The sequence below is a fragment of the Poecilia latipinna genome, unplaced genomic scaffold, assembly GCF_001443285.1.
Source record: "Poecilia latipinna isolate Pla-1442-1.1 unplaced genomic scaffold, P_latipinna-1.0 Scaffold110, whole genome shotgun sequence".
In the NCBI taxonomy this organism is placed as follows: Eukaryota; Metazoa; Chordata; class Actinopteri; order Cyprinodontiformes; family Poeciliidae; genus Poecilia; species Poecilia latipinna.
This window is the reverse complement of record NW_015112726.1, coordinates 163,867-188,449: the sequence shown is the minus strand read 5'-3', so window position 1 is coordinate 188,449 and position 24,583 is coordinate 163,867. Positions and strand designations below refer to the sequence as shown.

The window sequence follows — 24,583 nt, the reverse complement described above, 5'->3', positions numbered from 1 at the left end:
TTTTTTTAAAACCAAAAAAAAATTTTTAAGATTAAAAAACCGGGGTGTGGGGGTAAAAAAAAAAAAAAAAAAAAAAAAAAAAAAAAAAAATATATATATATATATATATATATATATAAATTGCAAGCCGACTTATACTTTTTTAAAAAAAATAATGTGTGAAATTATTTAGGCTGACAATATGGTGTGTGCTGATAAGAGACACAATTTTACAGTAGTGCTTCTCAGATAACCCATTTCTTCCTCTGCTCTGTGTTGTTGCTGGTCATCTGGAAGTCAGTTAAAGACAGTGATTTATGCCTGGGGCTTCATGCAGCATAGCCTCATTACACACAACCATTTTGAGAATCAGCAGATAATTACAGTATATATCATAGACCACATGGGGCCCAGCAAAATCAGTCCATTCCAATGGCATGTCACTTAGGACAGAGGCCTCAGGAATGGGAAACTGCATTCTAACCTCATTTTCTGTTCTTTAATTAAAATTCTTGGTGAAACTTTATGATAATTATTCAAATTAACATTATACATACATACATACCTACATATATGACCAAGTTTATCTGAAGACATTCTTATATCTTTGTAAACAATCTTATTTTTGAGTCATTTAGGAAATTTGAGCTTTGTGTTTTTTTTTTTTTTCTGTTCTGTACACATTTTGTTAATGCAAACAAAACCATAATTAAATAACCAATTCTAACGGAACCTTTTTTCCAATTTCCATGAAGGGAACATTAACTCGTGCCCGAACTGAACTGAACCCCGAATATCTGGACCTCCGTCCTCGAGCAGAGCTGAATCCTGAATATTGGACCCCTTGCACCCCTTTAGTGAGTACTGATGGTCCCATTTTTTTGGCAAACAATCATTAGAGTTTCACCTAATGCAAATCATTTCATATCATAAAATCCAAACTATTTTGAAGATCATTATTACATCAGCTTTCCATGGAGAAAGACAAAGATAGTTATTGGACAAAATGTCTATTTTTTAAATTTTTGCCTCCATCCCTGCTTTGCAACATTCTAGAGTAAGAGAAATTGCAAAAAAAAAAAACAAAACAAAAAAAAAATGTTTCTACTTTTTTCTCCTTCTACAAAGCCTAAAAATGTTTTGCATCCGAGTAACAGTGACATATTGTACTCGAAACATCATTAAATTCAGGGCTAATGTGATGCTAATATTCATGCCATTTTTACTTGAGTAATAAGTATTTGTCTCATTACCTCCGTGCTTGGAAAACACAGTGCTTGATAGTCATCGGGGGGTTAGAGAAGGTTTGCTTGTGTCGCTTTGCACTGGTGAATCTTAATGATGTTGGTTTTTCTCTGCTACAGTTTATCAACAAGGGCTGAGAGGGGGGTTGGACTCTTACCATAATCTGCATCCGTTGCTCACCGCAATGCCGAGTTTTTTTTTTTTTTGTAGCTTTTTTTTTGTAGCTTTTTTTTTTGCTTGTCGCAAGGATAATTTGTGTCAATTCCTTTCCTGTCATTGTGTTTCACAGATAGTGTTAGGTGCATGCAATTCTTTCTGTTACAGCATAGGTGTGAAGAATTTCACCAGCCTTGCCTAAACTGTTAACCTAATGTAATTCATTTAACTGTATACTTATTTTTATTTTATTACACAATTCAACAACACCATGCATATATTGACAAAATAGTTCAGTTTAAAGCTATTTTCAAATGGGAAGGCCTGTTTTTTTTTTTTGTTTTTTAAAAAAAAAAAAAAAAAAAAAAATCTGTTAAAAAAAATGATAATGCAACATAAAAAAAAGGTTTTCGGTTTTTATTTTATGTTCAATTTTGTTTTTACCTTACTCTGTAACAGATCAAATCTTTATCTGAATCATAGCATTCAAACGCTTCTTATAATTGCTGATCTGCATTTTGCGTATATCCACTGCTATTTTCACAATTTAGCTTTGGTGGTGAGCTACAAAACTTTGAGGTTGAGAGGCCTCCTTGTCATCACCCTAATCTTTATATTTTTCTAAAGATTTTGTCTGTCTCTGCCACTCCAGAACATTAACATTACTCACAAGCAAAAGCTGTTGGCACATAAAAAGATTGCTTATAGCCTATATTTGCTGAGGGTATCAATATATTTTCAGCTGAACAGTAACTGTAGGCGCCATATAATTTTAACGTCTGCAAGTATCTCACAAGAAAAAAGTACTAAAAATCTGGTCACATTTGCAAAACAAGTTTGAATAAAATACTGTGATCATTGTAATTTTTTATGCCACTTTTGTTTCTCAGCCAAAACATTCTGAAACAACAAAGAACTGCTTGTTTAATTTTCTTATTTAGAATTAAATGAAATGAGTGGGAGAAAAAAAAAAAAAAAACACAGCCATAAATTACATTTATGGGATCTTTTCTGATTAGCTATCTATGTCTTAGTTTACATATGAGCACATTTACAGGATTGTTAGGTCAGTTAGAAGGTGGATAGGATAGAAATATCCTTTATCGTTCCACCTTGAAGAACTTCAGGTATGCCAGCCTCAAGTTACTAGTAAATGGAAACATGCATGTTCAGTCTACGAAAATAATACAAGAATTATAGGCTGTAAAGTTACGACACAGGAGAAAATATACTGCAGTTGGACTGTTCCAGATCTATAGTAAATCAACAGTGCTTAATGATTGTACTCTACCTTTTTTGTCAAATGAAAGCTTACTTTCTTTACTTCACACTTTAAATACATTTAAATACATTCAAGATTAGTACATTAGTTTGTTACAGAATAAAAGGTAGTGTCTTAAAATTAACTTTTTCATCACTGAGGAAAAATGTCAAAGAATTAACACAGTTTAAACTTTTTGTACTTTATGAAAACACTGAAAACTTTTATATCTGCATTTCCTAAATATACAGCTGAGAAAACATTTGCATATATTTATTTTTCATGAAGCAGTAATGTTCACAAGCATTGAACCCTCAGTTTTCTTTCCATTAAATATTTAATGCTTGTTGTGTCCCCCTGGGTCCACTATCAGCAAACAGGGAAAAGCTAACGAGGCAATGGTGTAAACACAAAGCAGTTCCATCTCACCCACATTCCCTTGATGCCACCGGCCACACCACTGTGTCATGCAGTGATTTTACTGTGCTAGCTGGCATCAGCACTGTCAACAGGTCAGAATTTCCTTAGCTGCTGTAAACATTTCTAAGACTTTGATAGATTTGTCAGTCACTGAGGGCCAGAAAATGTAGAGTAAAATAAGGACTAGCATTTTTTTCACATGAAAGTAGCAAACAACATATATTGTTTGCTACTTATCTTTATACGATACGCAAATGACAGCAAATGTGTAAAGTCTTTGGATCTTAGCCGGCATCTTCTGCCAGCCATGTACTCTTACATTCATTTTGTCTAAATTAGAATAACTTTTTCTTGATATAAAAAACTGACTAAAGGAACCCATAATGTTCATACGAGGGAAACATAAAGTGCAGCTTATTGTAGTGCAGGTATCATGCACAAATGTCTCAAGTCAAGTGACAGAGGTGCAACATATTAGAATATTTCTGATATTAATATCACATAATACTTATTTAAATAGAACTACGACTGGTGACTTAAGTAAACAGGAAGAAGAACGTTTTATCGTAGAGTTTGAAAAATGAATGCTTTCACGAGTAAAAGTCCAGCTCTAACAAAAATCCTTGTCACTAGAAACAAATTACAGCACCTTCTATTATTATTTCAGTAATCCTGGTAAATCTTTCTTTCACCTCCATTACAATGCAGTTTTTTTGTTTTATTAATCTGGGATGTTTTTCCTCACATGTGGAACTGGTTCAGGGACCTGTAATAAGATAAATAGGACAGTGCATGCTTTGTGTCTCCCTGAAGCTTACAGCAACATTATACAGACGTTAGCCTGATTTAGTGAACAGAATTTCTCACAGAATTCCTTTCAGCTGAATTCAGCAAAATATCCCGCTGGCTTTGTTGCAGCACGGTAGTGAGTGTTTATTGGGCCTCACCGGACCAAAAAGCTTCACAGCCAAACATGCATGCTCAGATAAATGCATGTCCTCTCACACAGGCCGTTTTCTTTTAGCCCATGAGGGAATGATGACTCTCATTATCGCCTCAAAGCAAGATGGCCACGCTGCCCCTACTCAGCAGCCTATTAAGTTACCAGACAGCTTTATTGTATTGGTGTTCGATAATTTTCTTTCCTCTGTCATTCCGAGTGCATCAGGGAGTTGTTGCATGGGGAGGAGTGGTTGGGAGAGGGGCAGGAGCTAACGTGAAAAGGCACAGCTGGCGGAAATTATCCCATCCTATATGCAGCGAGTCCTTGGGCTGATTGTTGAGCAGTCCTTGGGCACAGAGAGACACCTTCCTTCATTAATAGTTTATTCCAAATTGCGTGGAGAAGAATAGGTTGGTTGTGCTTATTGTGAACACCAGTCATGACACACAAGAAACTAACTGCATCCGAACTGTAGTTCTTCAGTTCTGCAGCAGGTAAAAAAAACAATAAACTGGAAAAGTCACCTCATGGACTGCATATGTCCCATTGATTTATTGGATGTTTTTCAGTTTGTAGTCCCCGTACTCCTAGAAATCAATGCGCTTATTGCCATTTACTCTATATGCATGATGAGTAGATAACTGGGAATTTAATTATTATTGTAAAATTCATACAAAAGAACTGACTTGCAGGTGAGGATAAAAAAAAAGAAGCTATAAACAAATTAACAAGAATCGAGAAGAAAAGTCTCATCTCTTCAAGGTTTATGGCATTGATTTATCTATTTGCACTTTATATTGTTTGGAAGATGCTATCTAGTTTAATCTTGTTTATGCCAGGGGTAATCTTTAAATATCTGTCATACCACTGTGTACAACTGTTTTTGGGATTTTAGTAGTGTACGACAAAAGGCACCTTTGGGTAAATAAGTTTCCACTATCAACTCTCTGTATTTCTGATACTGTAGCCTTCATATTGTGATGTTCAGTGTAGTTACACAAGGTATGGTATATGATCTGAATTTATATTGCACCTTTCCAGTCATACTGACCACTTAAAGCACTTTACACTACAGACATATTCACACAGTCGCTTTCACACAGACATGTTTGATACTAATGATGGGAGGAAGCTTGACTCAAACCTACAACTGTCCGATTGCAAGAATATTCTCTATCACTTAGTCACAGTCGCCTCTGTTATATAACAATCTTACAAAATTCAAGTGAATGCTACTTGAAGAGAAACAAAAAAACAACAAGTAGATAGTAAACTCAGCCCTCCTTGATGCATAAAATATGCCAGATTGGCATATTAATGTAACATAACTCACTGTTTCAGAAAATATGCTTCGTTTTTTCCCTTTTAGACCAACAGAAAATATACTGCTCAAAAGAATAAAGGGAACATTTCACTTTAATTTTGTGTGTGGCTCCAAATCCAGGCCTCCATTGGTTAATAGATTTGATTTCCATTGATGATTTTTGTGTGATTTTGTTGTCAGCACATTCAACTTTGTACAGAACAAAGTATTCAATGAGAATATTTCATTCATTCAGATCTAGGATGTGTCATTTGAGTGTTCCCTTTATTTTTTTGAGCAGTGTATATTTTTAGATTAACTCGCTTACATGGTGAGCTGTTTATCAGCGTAGCAATCGCTTTAGCAGTGGTAACTAACAGTTAGCACTTCCTGGTACAGAGTTGTTAACTTTTAATTTATGCAGAAATGTGCATATTCTCTGACAGCTTCCGGAGTCCTGAAAAGGTGTAATTCTTTTTGCTGTTTGTATGAAATATACTTGAAAAATCTGAACTTTTTTAACAGACAGAATAGTTATTTGAAGTACAAAGAATCTTTTTTATACTTAGCCCAGACTAAAAAAAAAAAAAGAGGTTGAAAATGAACTAACTCTGGACACAGTTTACAAGGTTTATACAATGTCTAAATGTATTCGTTTGAAATGTACTTATTGACCATACTGGAAAATCACATTAGCAAACTGCTATACATGCTTGGTGCTTTTAATGCTCAGAATCTTTAGACTTTTGAAATACACTCAAGTGCTAAATCCTGTTTGGCCATGAACTGATATTAGAGAGGAGAGTTTAGGAGCTTTGGAAATAGAATATCCAATAATGCTGCAGTAACACCACTTTGGAAGATGCAATTTATAAAATCATGGCAGTGAATGGGCTGTATCTCTGTGTAGCATATGTATCAAGAAAGATTTCATACAAAGTTGATACTCCTTCCACTGATCCGCTTTTTTTGAAACACTTGAAAATGTAACTTTAAATTTCATTATAATTAAATGAAGGCTTAACTGTTTTTATCAGATATGAAACATACTTCTAATTAAGACCACACTTGTGTATTATTATTTTTAGTGGCCTGATATTGTGTCTTTATTGACTACAAGCTAAAAATCATCACAATTGACAGAAATGGAGGGTTTAAAAATATGACTTTTTGTAATTAATCTATATGAGTTTTGTTACTTACAGAATTGAGTTACGATTCAATAATATAAGTTATTGAGTATATCTTTATATATAGCTAGAAAATGTTTGAGAAAAACATCAATACAATGGCATCAGATAGGAAGGCTTTTGTATATTTAGAGGAAAGGAAATTGTCAGATTTTTCCTGCAAGTTTCTATTTATGGTCTGTATACAGACCAACAGACCAGATGGATTCTTAACAGTTTTTTAATTTGCTTTCTTGGTGTTTTCCCAGCATATTTGGGTTTTGGATACATGTGCTTTACTAACTTTTTTCAGCCACATTATTAAAATCAACAGTTTAAATAAGCAGTATTGATAGTCTTTCATGCAGTTTCTTTGCTTACAAGCCCTGAATCTTCATGCTGATGTTACTTTAACGGGACATCCCACCTTAAGAGTATTGCAGATCAAAAACTAGCCTGCCATGGCAACAGCACTCTGTGGCAGCCACAACCTCCTTCAGAAAGACAAGGTGCACATAAAAATAAAAAAACTAAAATCTTTGAAACAACTCTGTGGACAAAATAGAGCCCAAGGAATCTCAGAAATCTCCAGATCGTTATAAGTTTACCTTGTATTATTATATTTTGTTGATTTCAAACCTCAACGTCTAAAAACTCTCCTTGATCTTCAAATAGTGGATTGTTGCACAAAAAGCAGCGGACTGTTTTTTTTTCCTTTTTTTTTTTCTGTCATTCATGTAGAATAAAATTTGCATTCTTGACTTAAATAGTATTGGTACAGAACTGTTATTTGCAACAATAAAGGGCTTTTTTTCCATCGCAGGTTTTGAAAATACTGCGTAGCTACAGTTGCCGTTGACAAAGAAACTTTAGGGTAAGATTAAACTGTATTCCTAGGAGAAGTGCAGTGTCATTGCAAGCTTCTGAGACTATATCTCAATCAGGAACAGCAAGGAAATGTGCTGTGGACTGCAGAGTGGAAAGAAATGATAAAAAAATCAGATGGCAGACAAGAGAATGGAGGCAATATTGCTTTGTATGAAACTGAATCTGTTCTAAAATTCGGGGCTATTTCTACTATGTTATTATGCTTTACTAAGTCTGTTTGCAACCAAAACATCAATACCCAATTTATAATTACAGACACTTGGGTCATAATATGCTACACTAGTTTTCAATGTTTTTTTTTTTTCTTACTAGATAAATCAGGCACAAAAACAAAACACCTTTTCTCCTTTTTATTTGTTCTTCACTTGTTTTATCCTGCATGATACTTGCTTTCCACACACATTCTAAGCAATCAATGACATTTCAACTACTTGATGAAACTCATAGAGAGGTCAAGCATAATGGAAAAAGCCTTGATTAAACTGTAGTGGCTTTGTATGACACACTACTCCCTGTTCGTACCATTTGACTTTCTATGAAGGTCAGCTTGGCCATTAGCTAGATCAGCCTAACACTGCTTGCCCCACCTCTCCACTCCAATTCTTCTCATCTCCCCCTCTTCTCACTTCTCCACCCCTCTCCGCGGTCTAGAGAGAGATGCGATGGGGCTAAATTTATCTTCACAGCAACTAAAGCTAAGATGTTAAAAGAGAACCCCTGCCAGCTTGGCAACTGGCTGCTGATTGTGATCAACTTCACCTTTGCAAGGCGTCTGTCAGAATAGCACGGACCCATTTCTCCTCTGCCCTTCCCTCTATCCCCATTCCTTTTTATCCCGAGCATGATCCTCCCATCCCGTGTTTTATTAACAACAGAGCTGGTGGTTTGTGATAACTGGTCACTCCTCTAGGCGTTGAAAGGCAAGGACACTCTATTATCCTACTTAGATGGATGGGTTGAAATAATGGCTGCAAGTGGTAGAGCCTGCCAAATCCTCCAGTCTTATAACTCCTTTGTCTCTGACAAGGAGGGACATTAGTAAGAAGGCCAGGTACTTGGATACAAATTTACCTCTATGAATAGGAGGGTGGGGGGAAACCGTGGTCAGAAAAGTGCATAGTCTTTGAAAGCTTCAGGAGTCCTGAAACTGCATAATTCTGTTTTGCTGTCTGTATAAAAAATGCTTGAAAAACCTGAATTTCTATCAGCAGCTATTGCAGAGATCCCACATCCCTCCTGACATTGTACTTTTTCTGAGAAAGACAGAATACCTTTTGTTGTATGAAGAAAGTTAACATGATGCCTTATTAATGTGGTGTACAGTCTTTCAGCCAGATTGCAGGGTGACATAGCAATTACTCCCCTAATTATCAGTGACCTATAGCTCAGCACACTTCCAGATTTTAATTTATTTCACAAATATGAAGCCTCTGTGCAACTAGTTCCAGTCGTGAATCCTAAATTGCATGACTGAAATCCCGCCTTTCCTTCTTTGTTTATTGGAGACATTGGGGAAACAAACTAGAACAGCTTGCTTAACACTGTTTGCAGAATGATTTGCTTAGTAGGTGGTGGAGGTATTGAAAGCCAAAACTCTATTAATTGTTCTTTTATTTAATTACCCAGTAGTAATATTGGAAAATAATGTTCCCTGTTATCCTTAATGCACAGCTGAAAGCCAGAAGGTTGTTCTCATTCGCTCTGTAGTGTGTGGGTTCTCTTTATAGCAGACAGCAGTTGGTTTGTTCCTAGGAATCATCACGCTCTGAAAAGTAACTTGAATACATAAGGTGAACTTTTATTTGCTCCTCTTGTCCATTTCTGTATAAATGTGGCAAACATGTCAGTTAGTGTGAAAATGTAGAATTTGAATTTTCTCTTTTGAGAATAATAGTCAATGTTTTCCAGTTTCACCCTTTGTGTATTACTGTATCTGAACAATTGCACAATTCATCTCAATAATTTACAATTATTGAGCTGGATTCTGAATTATTTAAGCCATCTCATCAGGTTAGTGTGAGGATTTCATGAAAGACCGGAACCTCTTGAATGATGGCTATGGCTTTCTTAGAAAATATTTGTTCAGCTATATACTAGGGAGAGGTGGAAAGTAACCACAAAAGGATCTTCCTGCAGATTTTAAAATGGATTCCATATGCTAACATGCCTGAGTACAACTTTATTGTTCCTGAATCTTTTCACGGCAAGAGTTTTTATTTTATTCTTTTTTATAGAAAAAGTCCATCTGTTATTTCAATCTGGAGAGACTCAAACGGAGAAAGAAGGCGATTAGAAGAGTTTAATGACAAAATGAACATGAAAATAAAAAGTCCTTTGGCGTTCAGGCCCCGGCCGGGGACATCGAGCTGGACTTCGATGAGCTCGATGAACATTCCTGATGCAGCATAGGAATGTAGACCCCCGGGGCCTGTACTGGTGGCGGCGGTCGGAGGAAGATGAGGCCTGAGAGCCGGGAGCAGAAGGTGGAGATGGGGTGGAGGTGGGTTGATCGCAGCTGGTGAGCAGAGGAGGCTATGGGTGAAGGTCCTTTTGAACTGAAGCCCAAACGATGATTGGCTGGAGCGAGGCTTGGTCCGCGCCGATAGGTCCAGGTTGCAGAGAGGCGGGCGCTGATTGATGAGGCAGGTGCGACTAGAGTCTTCCAGACTGAACTTCAGTCAAGACTCCATTTCTACATAGAGCTGTGAAGTTTATCTTTGCCTCAAGGACTTACTGCTCATTTTCTATGTTTTTTTTTTTTTTTTTTATTGAATTAATAGCTGCTTGGTGCAGTTCCTCTGTTACTGTTTTGTTGTGTATTAAGTTATTAAAATGTTAAGCCATTTGCTATTCCAGGCACTCTCATAAATACAACATTTTAGCTTTGGGCAACATTAGCTTTGACCTGTGCCTTTAGATTAATAATCCTGGAAGTAAACACCCAAATTACAGCTGCATGCTCATAAGAGGATGTTTAAAAGGCGTAGCCCAAACATAGAAAACTGTGAATAAGATCAAGTGCACAAGTTTTGGACTTAATGTTAAGCCTTTGTCGCACTATTGCACATCTGCCTTTCCAATGGAGTAAGACAAAATGCCAGAGGGCAAAAAAATGATCTAGTGTTAGGTTCCAACGTATTTAACAGTAGTATGCAGAATCTGAACCCCAAATCAGTCAACCTGTCACATACTTTTTAACATACCGTGTTTTCTGCACTATAAGGTGCACCAGATTATAAGCCACACCTTCAATGAATGGCCTATTTTAAAACTTTTTTCATATATAAGGTGCACCGCATTATAAGGCGCATAGAGTAGACGCTACAGTAGAGGCTGGAGTTACATTATGCATCCACTAGATGGAGCTGCACTAAAGCGAATGTCAACAAAACAGTCCGACCGGTTGGCTAGGAGAGCCTTCCGCGACTGGGCCGGGGCGTGGCCGGACGATGGTCACCCCTCTCCGTTCGCGCACAGCATTTTCGTGGAGAACGTGGTGGTAAATGACTTGCAGACGACCTGATTCTAGACGGTCGGTAGGTCGATAGGTCAGTCAAACTTTATTAATAGATTACAAACCAGCGTTCTGACAACTATCCCAGCATGCAACGCGTGCTTCTTCTTCTACGGGCAAAAATAAAGTCGGCGGCTGCTTACCGTAGTTGCTAGACCTGCTGTTGCTCAATATTGGTCCATATATAAGGCACACCGGATTATAAGGGGCTCTGTCAGCTTTTTAGGAAATTGAAGGCTTTTAGGTGCACCTTATAGTGCGGAAAATAGAGTAATAAAATATTCTGCCACATGTGGATGCAGAATCACTCAAATTTCATGTATATACATGTGCAATAGCACCACATTATTAATTTATATGTTGCAATAGGGACCCATTATATTTTACTTGCCCCTGTATGCCACATGTGTACAAACAAATTCAGTTCACAGTTTCATGACCAGTTGTGGGACTGACTGACCACTGACATTTTATTCTCAAATGGTAAGTTGATCCTTAAATATATGACATCATACCAAAAGTATCATTGGGGAGGTCACAGGAGATGGTGTAATAGTATCTCAAAGCATGTATCATGAAAATAATTACATGCAGCTAAAATTTATGTTTTGCCCCATTCTTAATAATTGGACATTTAAAATTAAGAACAACAAAAAGACAATAGACCTCAACGCCTCTGTTTTCAGTTTTGAAATCTCCTCTTATTTCTTAAACTTATTCTAATTATTGTTTTAGCAATAAGTGGCTGTTCCTGACACATATAACCACATGGGCTTTTGTCAGGACAGGTTTGATTTTACTAATTGGTAAAAAGCTGTTAACTGGAGCTGTGAAAATAAGAAATGGTAAATTGCTCTCTTGGGAAATGTACACGTTGACCTTATTTTCCACCTTTGCACAGTTCCTCTTTAAGTATCTAGCTGTAAAACGAAACCAGTTTGTCATCACACCAAAGTGCCCATTTCACAGGATATGTGCGTACGATGTTGCACACAATATGGTGTTGTATGCTTCTTACACAGTTTATAGTGGGGATGATTTTCCCTTTGTCTCTCTTCTTCTGTTTACCAAAAACGCAAAACGAATGCAGAAGTGATAAATGTGTTTTGTTGTTGTTGTTTTTTTTAAAGAGAAAGTTTGCCTCAATTGCAGTCGCATTAAAATGTGATAATATGAAACCTTCCTAGGGGGTTGTTCTAAATTCGTGAGAGCTTTCTCTTGTTTAGAATGCACTTTGAAGGCAGTGGGGTGCTTCTAAACCATGGCCATTTTGAATTTAAAATGTACTTCTGCTGTTTTTAGGCACGTCTTTTTGTAGATACAACGGGTGAAGGACAATGGCTAAACCTGGATATCAATTGGGTGCAACAAGGAACTGCATATTAATATGGATTTGTGACTCCACTGCTACTTCGTGAAGTCAGAGTCGGTAGTAAACCTGATCCAAACTAAGTGATTTTGGTGACTTTTTAGTTTACAGTGATTAATAGCTTGTCAATGTTAAGCTGCTGCAGTCGTTGTGATAGTGGTGCGAACTGAAGCTCTATTTGCTATGAGGAAATCAATGTGTCTCGCACTATGTTATGTCTCATTGGATTTTTCATTTTGAATATTCTTCAAAGATGATTTTCTTTTAGCAAAGATATCTTACATACATTGCCATACTGCCAGAAGGTCCTCTGAAATGTTTTAAATGCTTCCAGTGGCTGTGATCACATTATCTCTTTCAGTCATGTTGTCTCCTCAGTGCCCAGTCACCCTTTAAAATGCTCAAATGGTTTTCTATTGCTAACCACTTTACCAGCTTTACACTCCTTGTCACTTTACAACAGCCACACACTGTGCACCCTGGGAAATACAGTGTGTGAAAATTATCATGGGGAATCCTCATCAAAAACAAATAGAGCAAGCAAAAAAACAACAACAAAAAAAAAGCTAAAAGCAATGAGAGTGAGAGAAAAAAAATGCATCAGCTACGAAAAATAACTGAAAACCAAATCGGTGAAACATCCCTGTTCTTACTGCTTCAGCAACCCTTATTATTCTTCACTGTTTAAGTTGCTCAAAAACTGACAATTCAGCAGCACAGATTTATTTATTTATTTTGTACTGTGACTACCCACACATGCACACAAGCACTGTAAATTTGGATTTAAGATTTTGGCATTTGATCTGGATTAAGATGATTATTATTTTTTAGCTTTTGATAAAAACTGATTTGGTTTTGCTTGTTCTTTCACTCACTTTCTATTATGTATTTTTCCCATCACTCCTCTATGAAATAATCTTAAAGTAGAAATATAAATAAACTTTATTCCTCATTTGCATACTCAGTATTACAAAAGCCAGCTTCACTGTTTATTGGAGAGAAACTTGTGTACTCTCCTGGTTATGCTTGATAGGTGGTTAAGTAATTTTATATCGCAACATTCACACACAAAAATCATGAAGTGCATATTTCTTGGTTATCTCTGAATTATATTACGATATAATTTTGTGAAACTTGTTTAGTTTATATGGCCAGAACACTAAGGACACTCCCACAATAACATACATACAGTTGCTCATTCTTCATAAGCTTGAAGCCAGCAGGTGATGTCCTGGAATTTATCAATACATTGGTCTATTTGCTTAAAAATCATATTTGTTAGGAAGCCTCTATCCAGCTTCAGGATATACTGACTTTGGATACAGAGGCCATGATGCATAGACTAAATCTTTGCTTGCTGTAAGTTTGCAATGTCCCTAACAAAACATAAAATGGCCATAGCTGAAAACTGAAATTAGATTAAAACAAGACCAACAGTGCACCATAAATGCCAAAGTCTTGTTTAACAGGTTAGAAAAAAGCTGGTGACGCTTTGTTTGCAAATGCTGGGCTACTAGTCATGTAGGTTTGGGTCATGTACTGACCCAAACACTTCACTCATAATTTTCTTTTGCTGTGTACTAAAGCTGTTGAAGATTAAAACTGACACTGAAAAGCTTTGAAAAATGTAACAACTTTTTCCTTTTTACCAAATCTCTGAGATAGTTCAATTGTTCCTGATGCTGCTTGCAGACAAAAACTTTTAACCGTGAAGCTTAAAATGCTTTATGGATAAATGGGTTAAACAAACAATGGATCAAGAAAATAAATAGTCATGTCATGTTCACATTTCAGAGACTTTATTTTTCAAAAACCTGTAAAATACATACATCTATGGAAGTCAAGTAAACTAGGGGGTTGATAATAAACAGATGTCTAGGTGAAACCAAAACTAATAACCCACCACATAGTCGAGCAATAAAAAGAAAGAAAAGAGTCGCTAAATTACTAACTACACAAGAAGCTTTAGAGATAAAGGTTTTTATAGTACACATTTTTCCATGGCATTTTTTATGTATTTATTTGTTTGCTTTTTGCTGGTTGTACTGATGTTAGGTATATTGGCATCATATTTTAAAATTTAGATCTATCTTTTTTGTTTTTTTTAGTAAGTGTCCAGATTAACCTTTCAACTACAAAATATTACAAAACTTAAAATTGACAGAATATGTCCTGATGCAGTGTTTCAAAGACTGCACATTCTGTCATTGTCCTGGAACAAATACAAATTATGTAAAAAAAAAAAAACTCCCGTTAACTTTATTTCTCCTGACAAATCACATTAAAATTACATTTTAACTACAAACATTCAGTAACTTGTGCAAATTATGAGCAAGGTCAGGTTCACTTTCTTGATCATCACCGCTTTGGCATGTGGGGTGACTCGGTGACCGACAAGAAGAAACTTGTCCTATTGAGCCACAGCTGACTCAATCTATTAACACTGACAGTAAGGGTAGATTAGACGGATGCCCAAATGACCTGGTCCAACATGGAGAGTTAATTGCTTCTACTACAACTTGCTTCCAGACAGCAGGTTTACCAACAACCTGCAAAGTCTGGCAATGGAATTTAAAAACTCTGTATTAAGTGCAAAACTTAACACTTAAAAAAAAAAAAAGCCTTCCTTTACTACTTCATGATGCTAGTTGTTTTTTGCTTTTATTGCTTTTGTAACACATTTTGATGTTTTTATGTTACAAAAGTGTTCAGCAGCTGCTCTTATGTGTTTCTTTTTTTGTTTTTATTTTAGGTTGAGTGTTCTTTGAACACCTTTGAGAGGCACTTGTGTTTGAATGCTACTCATAACTGACTTCATTTGAGTAATTAATCAACTATAACCCTTTATCTATGGTGGAGGTCTTAGTGATTATAGCTGATTTTCTAATTCTCCTGGTAAAGCTCTTTGGTAAATAACTCTTTGGTGCTTTAAAAAAAAAAAACCTCCCTGACTTCAATATTTATTCAGGGTCGTTTCCCATCTAAAGACTCACATTAATATGTGCTTTCACACACGCACACAAACAAACTCAACACGGTTAGTGATCCTTGGTTGAACAGGGGCTCCTGAGAACTGCCAAACAAAATCCACACACAGGCTGAGCAGAGTTCACTTATGAATATTAAATGAAAAGAGTAAAGAATTAAGCTTAGGTGCAGGGGTTAAATTAATAAATAAGTGCTCTCATATATATTTATAAATATTGAAATAAAAGCCGAATCTCCTGTGGTCAGCCTCTGCAGGCCTAGTGGTCTTTGAAGGCATCATTAGCTGGTTTTATCAGCACATTGACCCTAAAACTAGTACCTGAGGGGCCTGACTGTAGTAGTGCAGACATGAGTGTATGAATCTTGGATGGATGAAATAGGACTTTGAAGTGAATTTTCTATTCGTAGGATTATACATTTGGGATTTTGATTCATGCCCACTTTTGGTCCTTGAGGCTATGTGCTTGTGTGGGTGGAAAGAGTTAGTGTTCACAATATTATTAATGTATTTATTTATTGTACAACTCAGTCAACATTTAGTTAGTGAGTAGAAAAATATGGCAGATGGCTCCTTTGAATTAGTTCAGATGGCATGGATTTAAAAAAAATGAAAATAATAAAAAAGAAGATACTTTAACTGTTGCATTGGAAATTGATTTCCAGAGATGAATCCTCTCAAGACTTGTATTCATAGTATTGACATAGTCCTTAAAAAAATACATCAAATATTTGAGCTCCTATGGTGGCAAGGGAGATTGTAGGGATGAGGTGTGCAGATATTATGATCCCCAAAGGGAACATACAAACACAATTGCCTATTTTATCTTTTCTTGATTGTGCAGTAAATTGGAAGTATAAATACCAAACAGTAAAGATGATAATCTCAACACAGATGAAAATCTCACAAAGTAATTTCTGTTTCATATGGATTTCTCTAATCCTGGTGTATGTTGTCATGACCTAGTTTGGTATTGAAATTTGGTGAATACCTCTTACTTGGTAATCCCTGAATATAATATAGGCACCCTCTCTGCTTTAGTGACCTATTTTAGGGGGAAATTGTTTTGTTTTGAAACTGTCCTTTAAGCCATGCCATCAGAGCTCTGAAGTAAAGGGGATCTTTAGCAATTTTATTTATTTATTTTTTTTTAAATCTTAAAACAAATAGTTTAATAAAAAGAACTTAAAAGGAACTGTTTACTGGAACAGTTATTTTGAGAATAGTGGCTAGACTCATTGCTGCAGTCACAATATCTCAGTTTTTCTTAATAGTTTTCATGGCAATATGTTCTTTATATATTTGCATTTTGTCTCTGTGTACTCCAGCTGTGTGGATGGGTTGTTGTCTCCAATACATAAATAGCTTTTTTTTTAATACTGTCTTTGAAGTCATGCTTTTTGAGTGTTTGTTTCAAGTGTCATTCTCCAGGGAGGTGGTTGAACTTTAAAAAAAATGCAATTTTCCTTTTACCACCCTTGAATAGTTAGACTGTGCCAGTTCTAACCTTGAGCTGTCAGAATAGATAAATTCTTGCAGAATGTATTCTGATTAGATTATCTGCTTTATCTAAACATGAGCATGGAACAACAGGAATTGCTGCTTGCAAGGCGGAGTAAATGCAATAATAGCAGGATGCTAAGGCTTGCTGGGAGACGGCGTTAATACTTGGGGCAAACAATATTAATGGAGCTTGGATCTAACAGCAAACAATAACCCAATTTATTACACCAAAGCTATCTTCCCTGCATGGGTCTTCTAAAAGCCATTGTCACCATGGCAACCATTGTAGAAATGCTGAAGCTGTTTTAGGTACTCAGGAACTTTGTACTTAAAAGTGGGGTCATAAATTGAAAGGTTGTAGCCTACGTGTTGACCCATTACCATTAGGGTAAAATTTGCTCCAACGGATGTGACCGATCAAAGTCTACATGTTCACTTTACTTTAGGGAACACTAATTATCAGTCAAGAAAATGCTAATGAAAAGCATAGCGTTGGGTTGTCATTTATCATTTTAAGTGATGGTTATTGAGACAACTCCAATTTAGTTATTGCTTTAAATATTTGTATCCGTTTTTTTTAATTTTTATTTTCATCTTTAATAACATTGAATAGTCCACATGGTCTATTTTTGTGGGTTAACTGACTCGTCATCTTTTCTGTTTTTGCAAATGTCCCACATATTTTTTGATCTCTCTTTAAAAATTTACTGTGTGCAAATTTTGCATGTAGTATTCCTTCTACAAGTTGTCATAAATAAAAAAAAAATGGGTGGTGAATTTGAACAAGAGAAGAGGAGTCTGGGTGTGTTTGCATCTTGGGAGACATAAGTCATTTTTTGGTGTGTTGTTTGTAATCCATGCTTTCTACTTTCAATTAGAATGTTGTGGCATGTAATTTGACACCTCCTGATATTTTTTTACATTAAATTATGAGAAGTTCACTAAAGTAAGACTTTTGATGTTATATATGACAATTAAAGCTGGAAATCCTTATCTCTTGCTGTAATTTATCTACCATTTTTTATAGATTTAAATTTTGTTATTTTTGGCAGATCTAATTTCCTTCACTTATCACTCATAAGTTTCCATTCTGCAGTTTGAATGCAAGAACATAAATCTAACCCAACTACTTAATGCTACATTAAAATATATCAATATACGCAGCATTAAAATATGTATAAATAAATGCAAATTGTGAATAAAGGATCACTGTAGTCTACAAAAATAAGACATTTTATAATTACACAAGGTTTTTAACTACAGGTTAATCATTTATTATGTAAGTAATCAAAATATGTTCCAACATTGTCATTCAAAGCCTTAATTAGAAATTATAATCTCATATTTATATTTGCATGCTATCAACCTTTCTTAAAAGGGGAGAAACAGCTCGGATGGAACATCAATCTGAGAAACAATACAGAAAACAATAGGGTTTGTACATGTAATTATATTAGTCATGCAGGTTTTTAATCTAAAAAAAACTCTTTGTTCCTTGGCAACCTTTTTGAAAAGGGCCATCTCATTTAAAACAGATAAATCAGCAAGCATCTGATTTTTAGGAAATAAGCATCCGTTTGCCTTTATTTACACTAGTAGGTAAAAATCTCATCTTTCTGGAAGTGAGAGTACAGCAAATTCATTTTTGTATCCAATACATGCTTGTCTATTGCTATTTGTGGCTTACAATAAAAGCATCTACGCAGGTTTCTAACATACATGATGAACCTGATGCTATAGCAACATCCACACCTACTTTGGAGCTGCCATTATTGCTACTGAACAACAACCTATTGTGCCCTTTTATTCATATAGATGTAGTCTTGACTGTCTCAACATCTGAACTGTGACCTCAGAGCTTATTCTTCAACCCAAAAGGTGAAGTTGAGCAGAACCCTGTTGAGCAACCCCTGTTGATTATTCGAGTACCTCTGAACTGAATGGAACTTTCCACTGAATGTATTGCTGAGATGCCCACTCTAATGACTTCAGCTAAAGCTATTGACTGACATCAGCACAGTTTCATAGTTGATCCTCCACAAAAGCCTGTATCAAGAAAAATACATCAGCAAAGGGAGCAAGTTTTGCGCTCATGCTGTTTTTAGCATTAAGGTCAGGACGTTCTTTGGTGGTTCAGATTGTATCTCCTGCCTTGCAGTGAGGCCATCAAATAGCAGCTATTTGATGACTATTTTATTCAAATGCGCTTTGTATTGTACCCATTTATTCAGTAATTGAACAGACTGTCAAGGGAAAAAGAAACCAAACCTGGATATGTTTTAGGAACTTTGTACAAAACATCAATAATAATTAGAACTGAGAAGCAATTTAGCAATATTTTATAAACTACACCTTGAAGTCAATGCAGAGGTCAGCTGAGTGTTGATTAGGCCGTGGAAAGTGTTTTGAAGGAAATTAGACATTTCACTTGGTGCAACAGAAAAACTTTAGAAGCTCAGGTCGAAGTAACTTACATGGAAGACAAAAACAATTCTCAGAAGTGAACAAAAGATTATCTGTCTATCTAGACCAATTTATCCTCACCAGCCACTTTATTTGATAAAACATGGTAGTTCTTTTTGGCCTTCAGAGCTGCTTTAATTCTTTGTGAGATAGATCAAACAAGGTTCTAGAAATATTTCTCTGAGATTTTAGTCAACCTTGACAAAGTAGCGTCATGCAGTTGCTGCAGATTTGTCAGCTGCACTTCAGTGATGCAAATCTCTGATTGCACCACATCTCAAAGATACTATTTCGTATTTAGTGGAGCTGCTGTGCAAAACACCTGGGTGCTCTGACATGGCTTTTTAAAGAGACAGTCCCAATTTTAAGGCAATAAATTACAAAGTAAATTTCTTCATATTTGATATAAATAGCATCTTTATTACAACTGCAGGTAACATAGGTACTTGACTGAGCTGTAAAATGGCACTATGTGCCTGGAAAATACATAATATTTCCCCTTGAAGATATCTTTAAGAATTTTGTAGTTAACAGTGTGACATTGTTTGTATCACCTGATCATGATGATTTTTTATCATTTCTTTTCAGTATATATTTATTCTTCCTATTCAGCTCAAACCTAGTTGTGTGGTTGCCTATGCATTTAATTTAATTTGCTGTCTGCTTTGGTCAACAGTTAAAAAAAACATTCATGATAAATTAATTGATATTTAGAGACCTTTATTTAGAGCAGTTTATTTAGATTGGAAGAAAGCTGGAAAAGATGAAACAATTTGTAACATAGTTCATAAAACTCCATCAAGCAGCTTGTCGGCTGCTCACTTGAGTCTGAGCACCCCTAAAGGTTGAAACAAGTATCAACCACTCATTTTAATTTATCTTCATGCTTAAAGACAGTTTATTTCTACAATAAGAACTGGAGGCTGCTGACAGTTTTCAAAACTCTTCAAATGTGATTCATATAATTTTGTTAAAAAATAAAAATTACCTGATGGGACTAAATAACATAGGTTTTGATCAGGCTTATTTTGAAGGCATGGTCAAAACTATCACAATTAATCAGCTTATATTATTGCAGTGATATTCACAATCCAGATGTGTGGTTTCCATTGGCAGTATTGCAGCCAATGGTCATCCTAACTTTACATTACAGCTGTATATTAAAGGCATATCTCATACACATAATCTCTTGAGATGTATTGGTCCTCCATCAGTGTGATATCTTTGTCGACAAAAACTAAAGCGAGACAAACCAACTCTATGATTTTTAAAGAACATTTTGAGATTCATATTTGCACTGCAAGACCATAGAAAGCATAAAATATACTGTTTTCCTGTTCAAAGACAGCTGGAACTTGATCATAAAACATTTATCCACCCGTTCATTCATATTCTATGCCCACTTAATCCTTGCAGGGTGGGGGGTGGTGCCTGTCATAAAATATAGTATCTAATAATTTATATCCAGAGTTGGTTCATTTATATCATAGGGATGACAACAGAGAATTAGACGCTGCTGTTGGGATTAATGTACATTTTCTCGGTTGGCCCAACTTGTCTCTAAATAAAGCACCAATTCTTCAAGAGACTCCTAAATCTTTGTGTGCCTAGGGTTAAACTCACATCAGGTCAAGTGAATTTAGTCTTGCAGCTTGTACTTCATACATTCATAACATTCTTTTGTGACTCTTAATGAACTGTAAAAGTGAAGCATAAAAGACTGCTTGAAGGCATCTAAAATTAAATGGATATCAGGCGTTCATCTAGCACCATCTCTCTCTTTTTTAGTAAGAACAAATGTAAATGTCTCCTTAATCTCTGTAATCAATTTTATATATTGAATGCAATTACAGCGGATTATACGGATAGTATTTTATTCATTTAGGCACACTGTTTGGAGGGTAAAGTAGTTAAAAGATTTGAGAAGACCGATAAGGAGATAAGCAGCTTTACTTTGACTCTCGTGTGATGTGGGAAATATTCCTGTGCTGCCAAAGTAAATAAAGAAATACATAACATGGTTTTATGTCATTTTTATGTAATAATTGAGAACTTTAAATGGCACACTGACATTTTTTTTTATGTACAGGAAGAGTTGGACTGGGAAAAACCAAAAGATATAAGTAGATAAAAAATAGACTTAACAATACATGATACTTAAAAAAACAGAAATATTGGAATGTGCAATTCTAATACTTGAATGTGCAATCATTGGAAGGATCAATAATTACTTTTTAAAGTGAATCAGAGGTTTCTAGAATTTTTTATTTTTTATTTTTTCACTGAGACATGATTGTCCGTGGATTGCAAATATGGTGTATGAGAGGAGGCCTGAACTTTCTTATATTTACAGTCAGGACAATGAATAAAAGTTTTAAAATACATGACATGGTGACAATGAACTCTGGATAAGGTCTATCTTACCACCATGCACAGTGGCTAAACTAGCAGTTTTTTTGGAATAAGAACATGCTTTTAATCATTTCTTCATTTGATGTTTTTCAAACATATTTTCCTAAACTGACACTGTATCTGAGGTTGTATACATTCCTGGACATGAAAAGCTTGTACTGATGATCAAGTGTGTTAAAGAAGTCTTAGTTATGATTATAAAAATACTTACTGTGGTTATTTTTTTTTCTGATTTTTCAGACTGATAACCGCTGGTTTGATAGCTTGTCTTTCAGACTGTTTCAAAGTGATAATTTATAGTCAGATTGATTTTTGCTGTGTTGAATTTGCAAAATTAATGTAGTCTATTGTAACTAAGAAAAAAAAAATGGAGTCCTCTCTTACAACTAAGGACGTGTTAAATCATTAAGTCTTTCCACCACAAATAAGATAGTTTTGATAATGATATAAAATCAACCAACCGTGAACCAATCTAATAAGCATAAAGTGTCATTTGCCAACTCTTGGCAACTTCTGAAATCATTAGAGGCTTGGAATTCATCATGCCTATTGCCTCAAGCAATGAGCGATATGAGCAGAAGAGTCTGCTGAGATGTGTTATGATGAGCAGTTTGGAAGGAATTATGATAAACCGGAAGGAAATTTGGATGATGGGTGAGGTGGCAAACAATGCAGTCATGCTTGACAAATCTTTAACACTACTACATCATATTCTAACAACATTTTGCATTTAAAATATTCAATTTTAACTTTGATAACGGTAAAATAAGAGTTAAATGATTAAGATGGGTACCTTTCATCAAATTTTCATCAGAGAGATTTTTGAGAATTCAGTCAATGAGGCCTTGACTTGTGCAACGCTGCAATCGACATCATCCTGACCTATATTGACTCAGTCATGTTGTGAACCTTGAGGAGAGTGGATTTAGGTTGGGCAAAAAAAAAAAAAAAGTAAATAAATAAGAAAAAAGAGCTGGACTGCTTACCTCATGTTACTTTTTAAGGGCTGAAAGATTGGTTTTCTTTCATGCTTGGTAACTCTCATTACAACTCCACCCAGGGGGTAAAAAATCCATTTGTAAAACTTAACTCTAAATGCATTTCTTGCAATAACTATTGAATTGAGTAAGAGAAATGAAAAATAACTGAAATCATGCCATGTGTCAAATAGACAGTAAATCAATTTGTTTTTTTTTTGTTTTTTTAACCACCTTTATTTAATTATAGCTTTAAACTCTTTCGTCTCATTCTGTTTTCTTACTCATGAAAGCCGCTTAATGCTCAAACAGCTTATGAGATATCTATGCACCCTACACTGCAGCTTACATTATAACCATGCTCATGTGAGCATACATTGACAGTGTCGACAACAACTTTGCCTGATTTGCTATGTCATATTTAAAAGACAAACTGCTTTGTTCAAGTTCATTGCTGCCGTGGGCATAAGAAATATGAAATGTTTTAGTATTGCGCACAATCCAAACACAACAGGCAATTTTGTGCTTAAAGGGATATTTTACAGTTTTTTTTTTTTTTTTTTTCCAATTGTTTATTTTTTGCAGAAGCAATAGAAAATATGATTGTTATAGATTTATAGCATCTTCACAGCATGTTGTCAGAAACCTAGAGTTAAATCCAGTAACTTTTATTTTCAGGCACCATTGTCTGAAGCAACTGCAGAGAAACCCTGCTGCTACGTTGGAAGTTAGACTCTAATTAGAGTCCAACACAAACATTGTTGCACAGGTGCAAAACTGCATTTGTAACATATTTTGGCTCATCTCTAGGGGCAGCAACAGCTCTGAAATTGACATGGTTTTAGTGTTCATCATGCCCTTTGTAGCAACTACTTCCTAGTGACAGAAGATGCTAAAAGAGAACATGAACCATCCTTTGGTCACAGATGTAAATACACAATTACAAAAACAGTTTGGCTTGTCAAAAGTATTACAGAATATTCCACCAAATGCAGTCAGTAGCAGATGCAGTAGCAGATGCACCCTCTTACCCTCTGTGCCAATGAGATACCCATACAAATAAACAAGCTCAAACACTGCTGGAATTTCAAACCTTCCTCTGAAGTCTGCTCTCTTTGCAGTTTTTCAGACTCTGTGATAGTTAGCTACTTTCAAGAGAGGGGGGTTCCACAGAGAATGACTGGGGTTGACTGCTAATCCCTGGCTTGGGAGTGGCGTGTGGAAACTTCTGTATTGTGCTGAGATTTGGTATTTGTTTTAAAAAGGCAGTGAAGAAGGATAGTGAAAAACAAACAAAAAATAAACTCCCCTTTGTCTTTTTTTTTTGCTTTGGTTTGTGTTTGGACAATTTATTTAATACTTACATTAACATGTTGATAATTTTTGTTTATATTTTGTTTGATATTTTGTTGATATTTTAACCCATTTTGAAAAAGGGACTAAATAAATTAAAGCTGCTATAATGATCCTTTATGCCACATAGCCTCTTTCAAAACAAACATTTTTTTTATATAAAGAACATAAGTTATCATCTAGCGACTTGGGGAATCATTTGTCTATGGATCACAATATATACGTGGGAAGTACAAAAGTGATGTGTATTTAATCTATGCATACTTTTTTTTTTTACATTTCTTCCTATGTTGTGATAATGTCAACAGAAATTGTAAATACGTTTTATGTTGTTGGCTCAAGGGATTATTTGATATGGATTATGTTTTCACACTATCTCTCTTTTGATTATGGTTGTGATATACAAGGACTTTTTTCAACAGTTGGAGATTTACTGTTTCCTTTGAGTGTTAGGAATCGATCTGTGAGGTTTATTGATGCATCCTCTGTGGAGACTATGTGCTTTCAGAAGCTTTATTAATTTGTCTTTTTTTGTATATCTAGTCAATTACTATGAACATAGCTGTCCTTCATAACTTAATCTATTTTTTAAATCAGTCTCTTATTTATGCATGAAATTGTATTCTCCAGACCCACAAAAAA

At 35.4% G+C, this 24,583-nt stretch overlaps 1 protein-coding gene across 4 annotated transcripts in view; it reads left to right on the top strand.

Annotated features, from left to right (window-relative positions):
- The window catches only part of pcdh9 (protocadherin 9), a 234,161-nt gene that overhangs the window by 83,665 nt on the left and 125,913 nt on the right, over window positions 1-24,583 (top strand). For 2 of the 4 annotated variants that reach the window (XM_015027915.1, XM_015027917.1), the window contains exon 3: window positions 735-836. The exons of the other annotated variants lie outside the window; for them this stretch is intronic. In XM_015027915.1, the coding sequence (XP_014883401.1) occupies window positions 735-836 (102 nt within the window). The remainder of the gene's footprint in view (window positions 1-734; window positions 837-24,583) is intronic. 4 annotated transcript variants of the gene reach the window in all.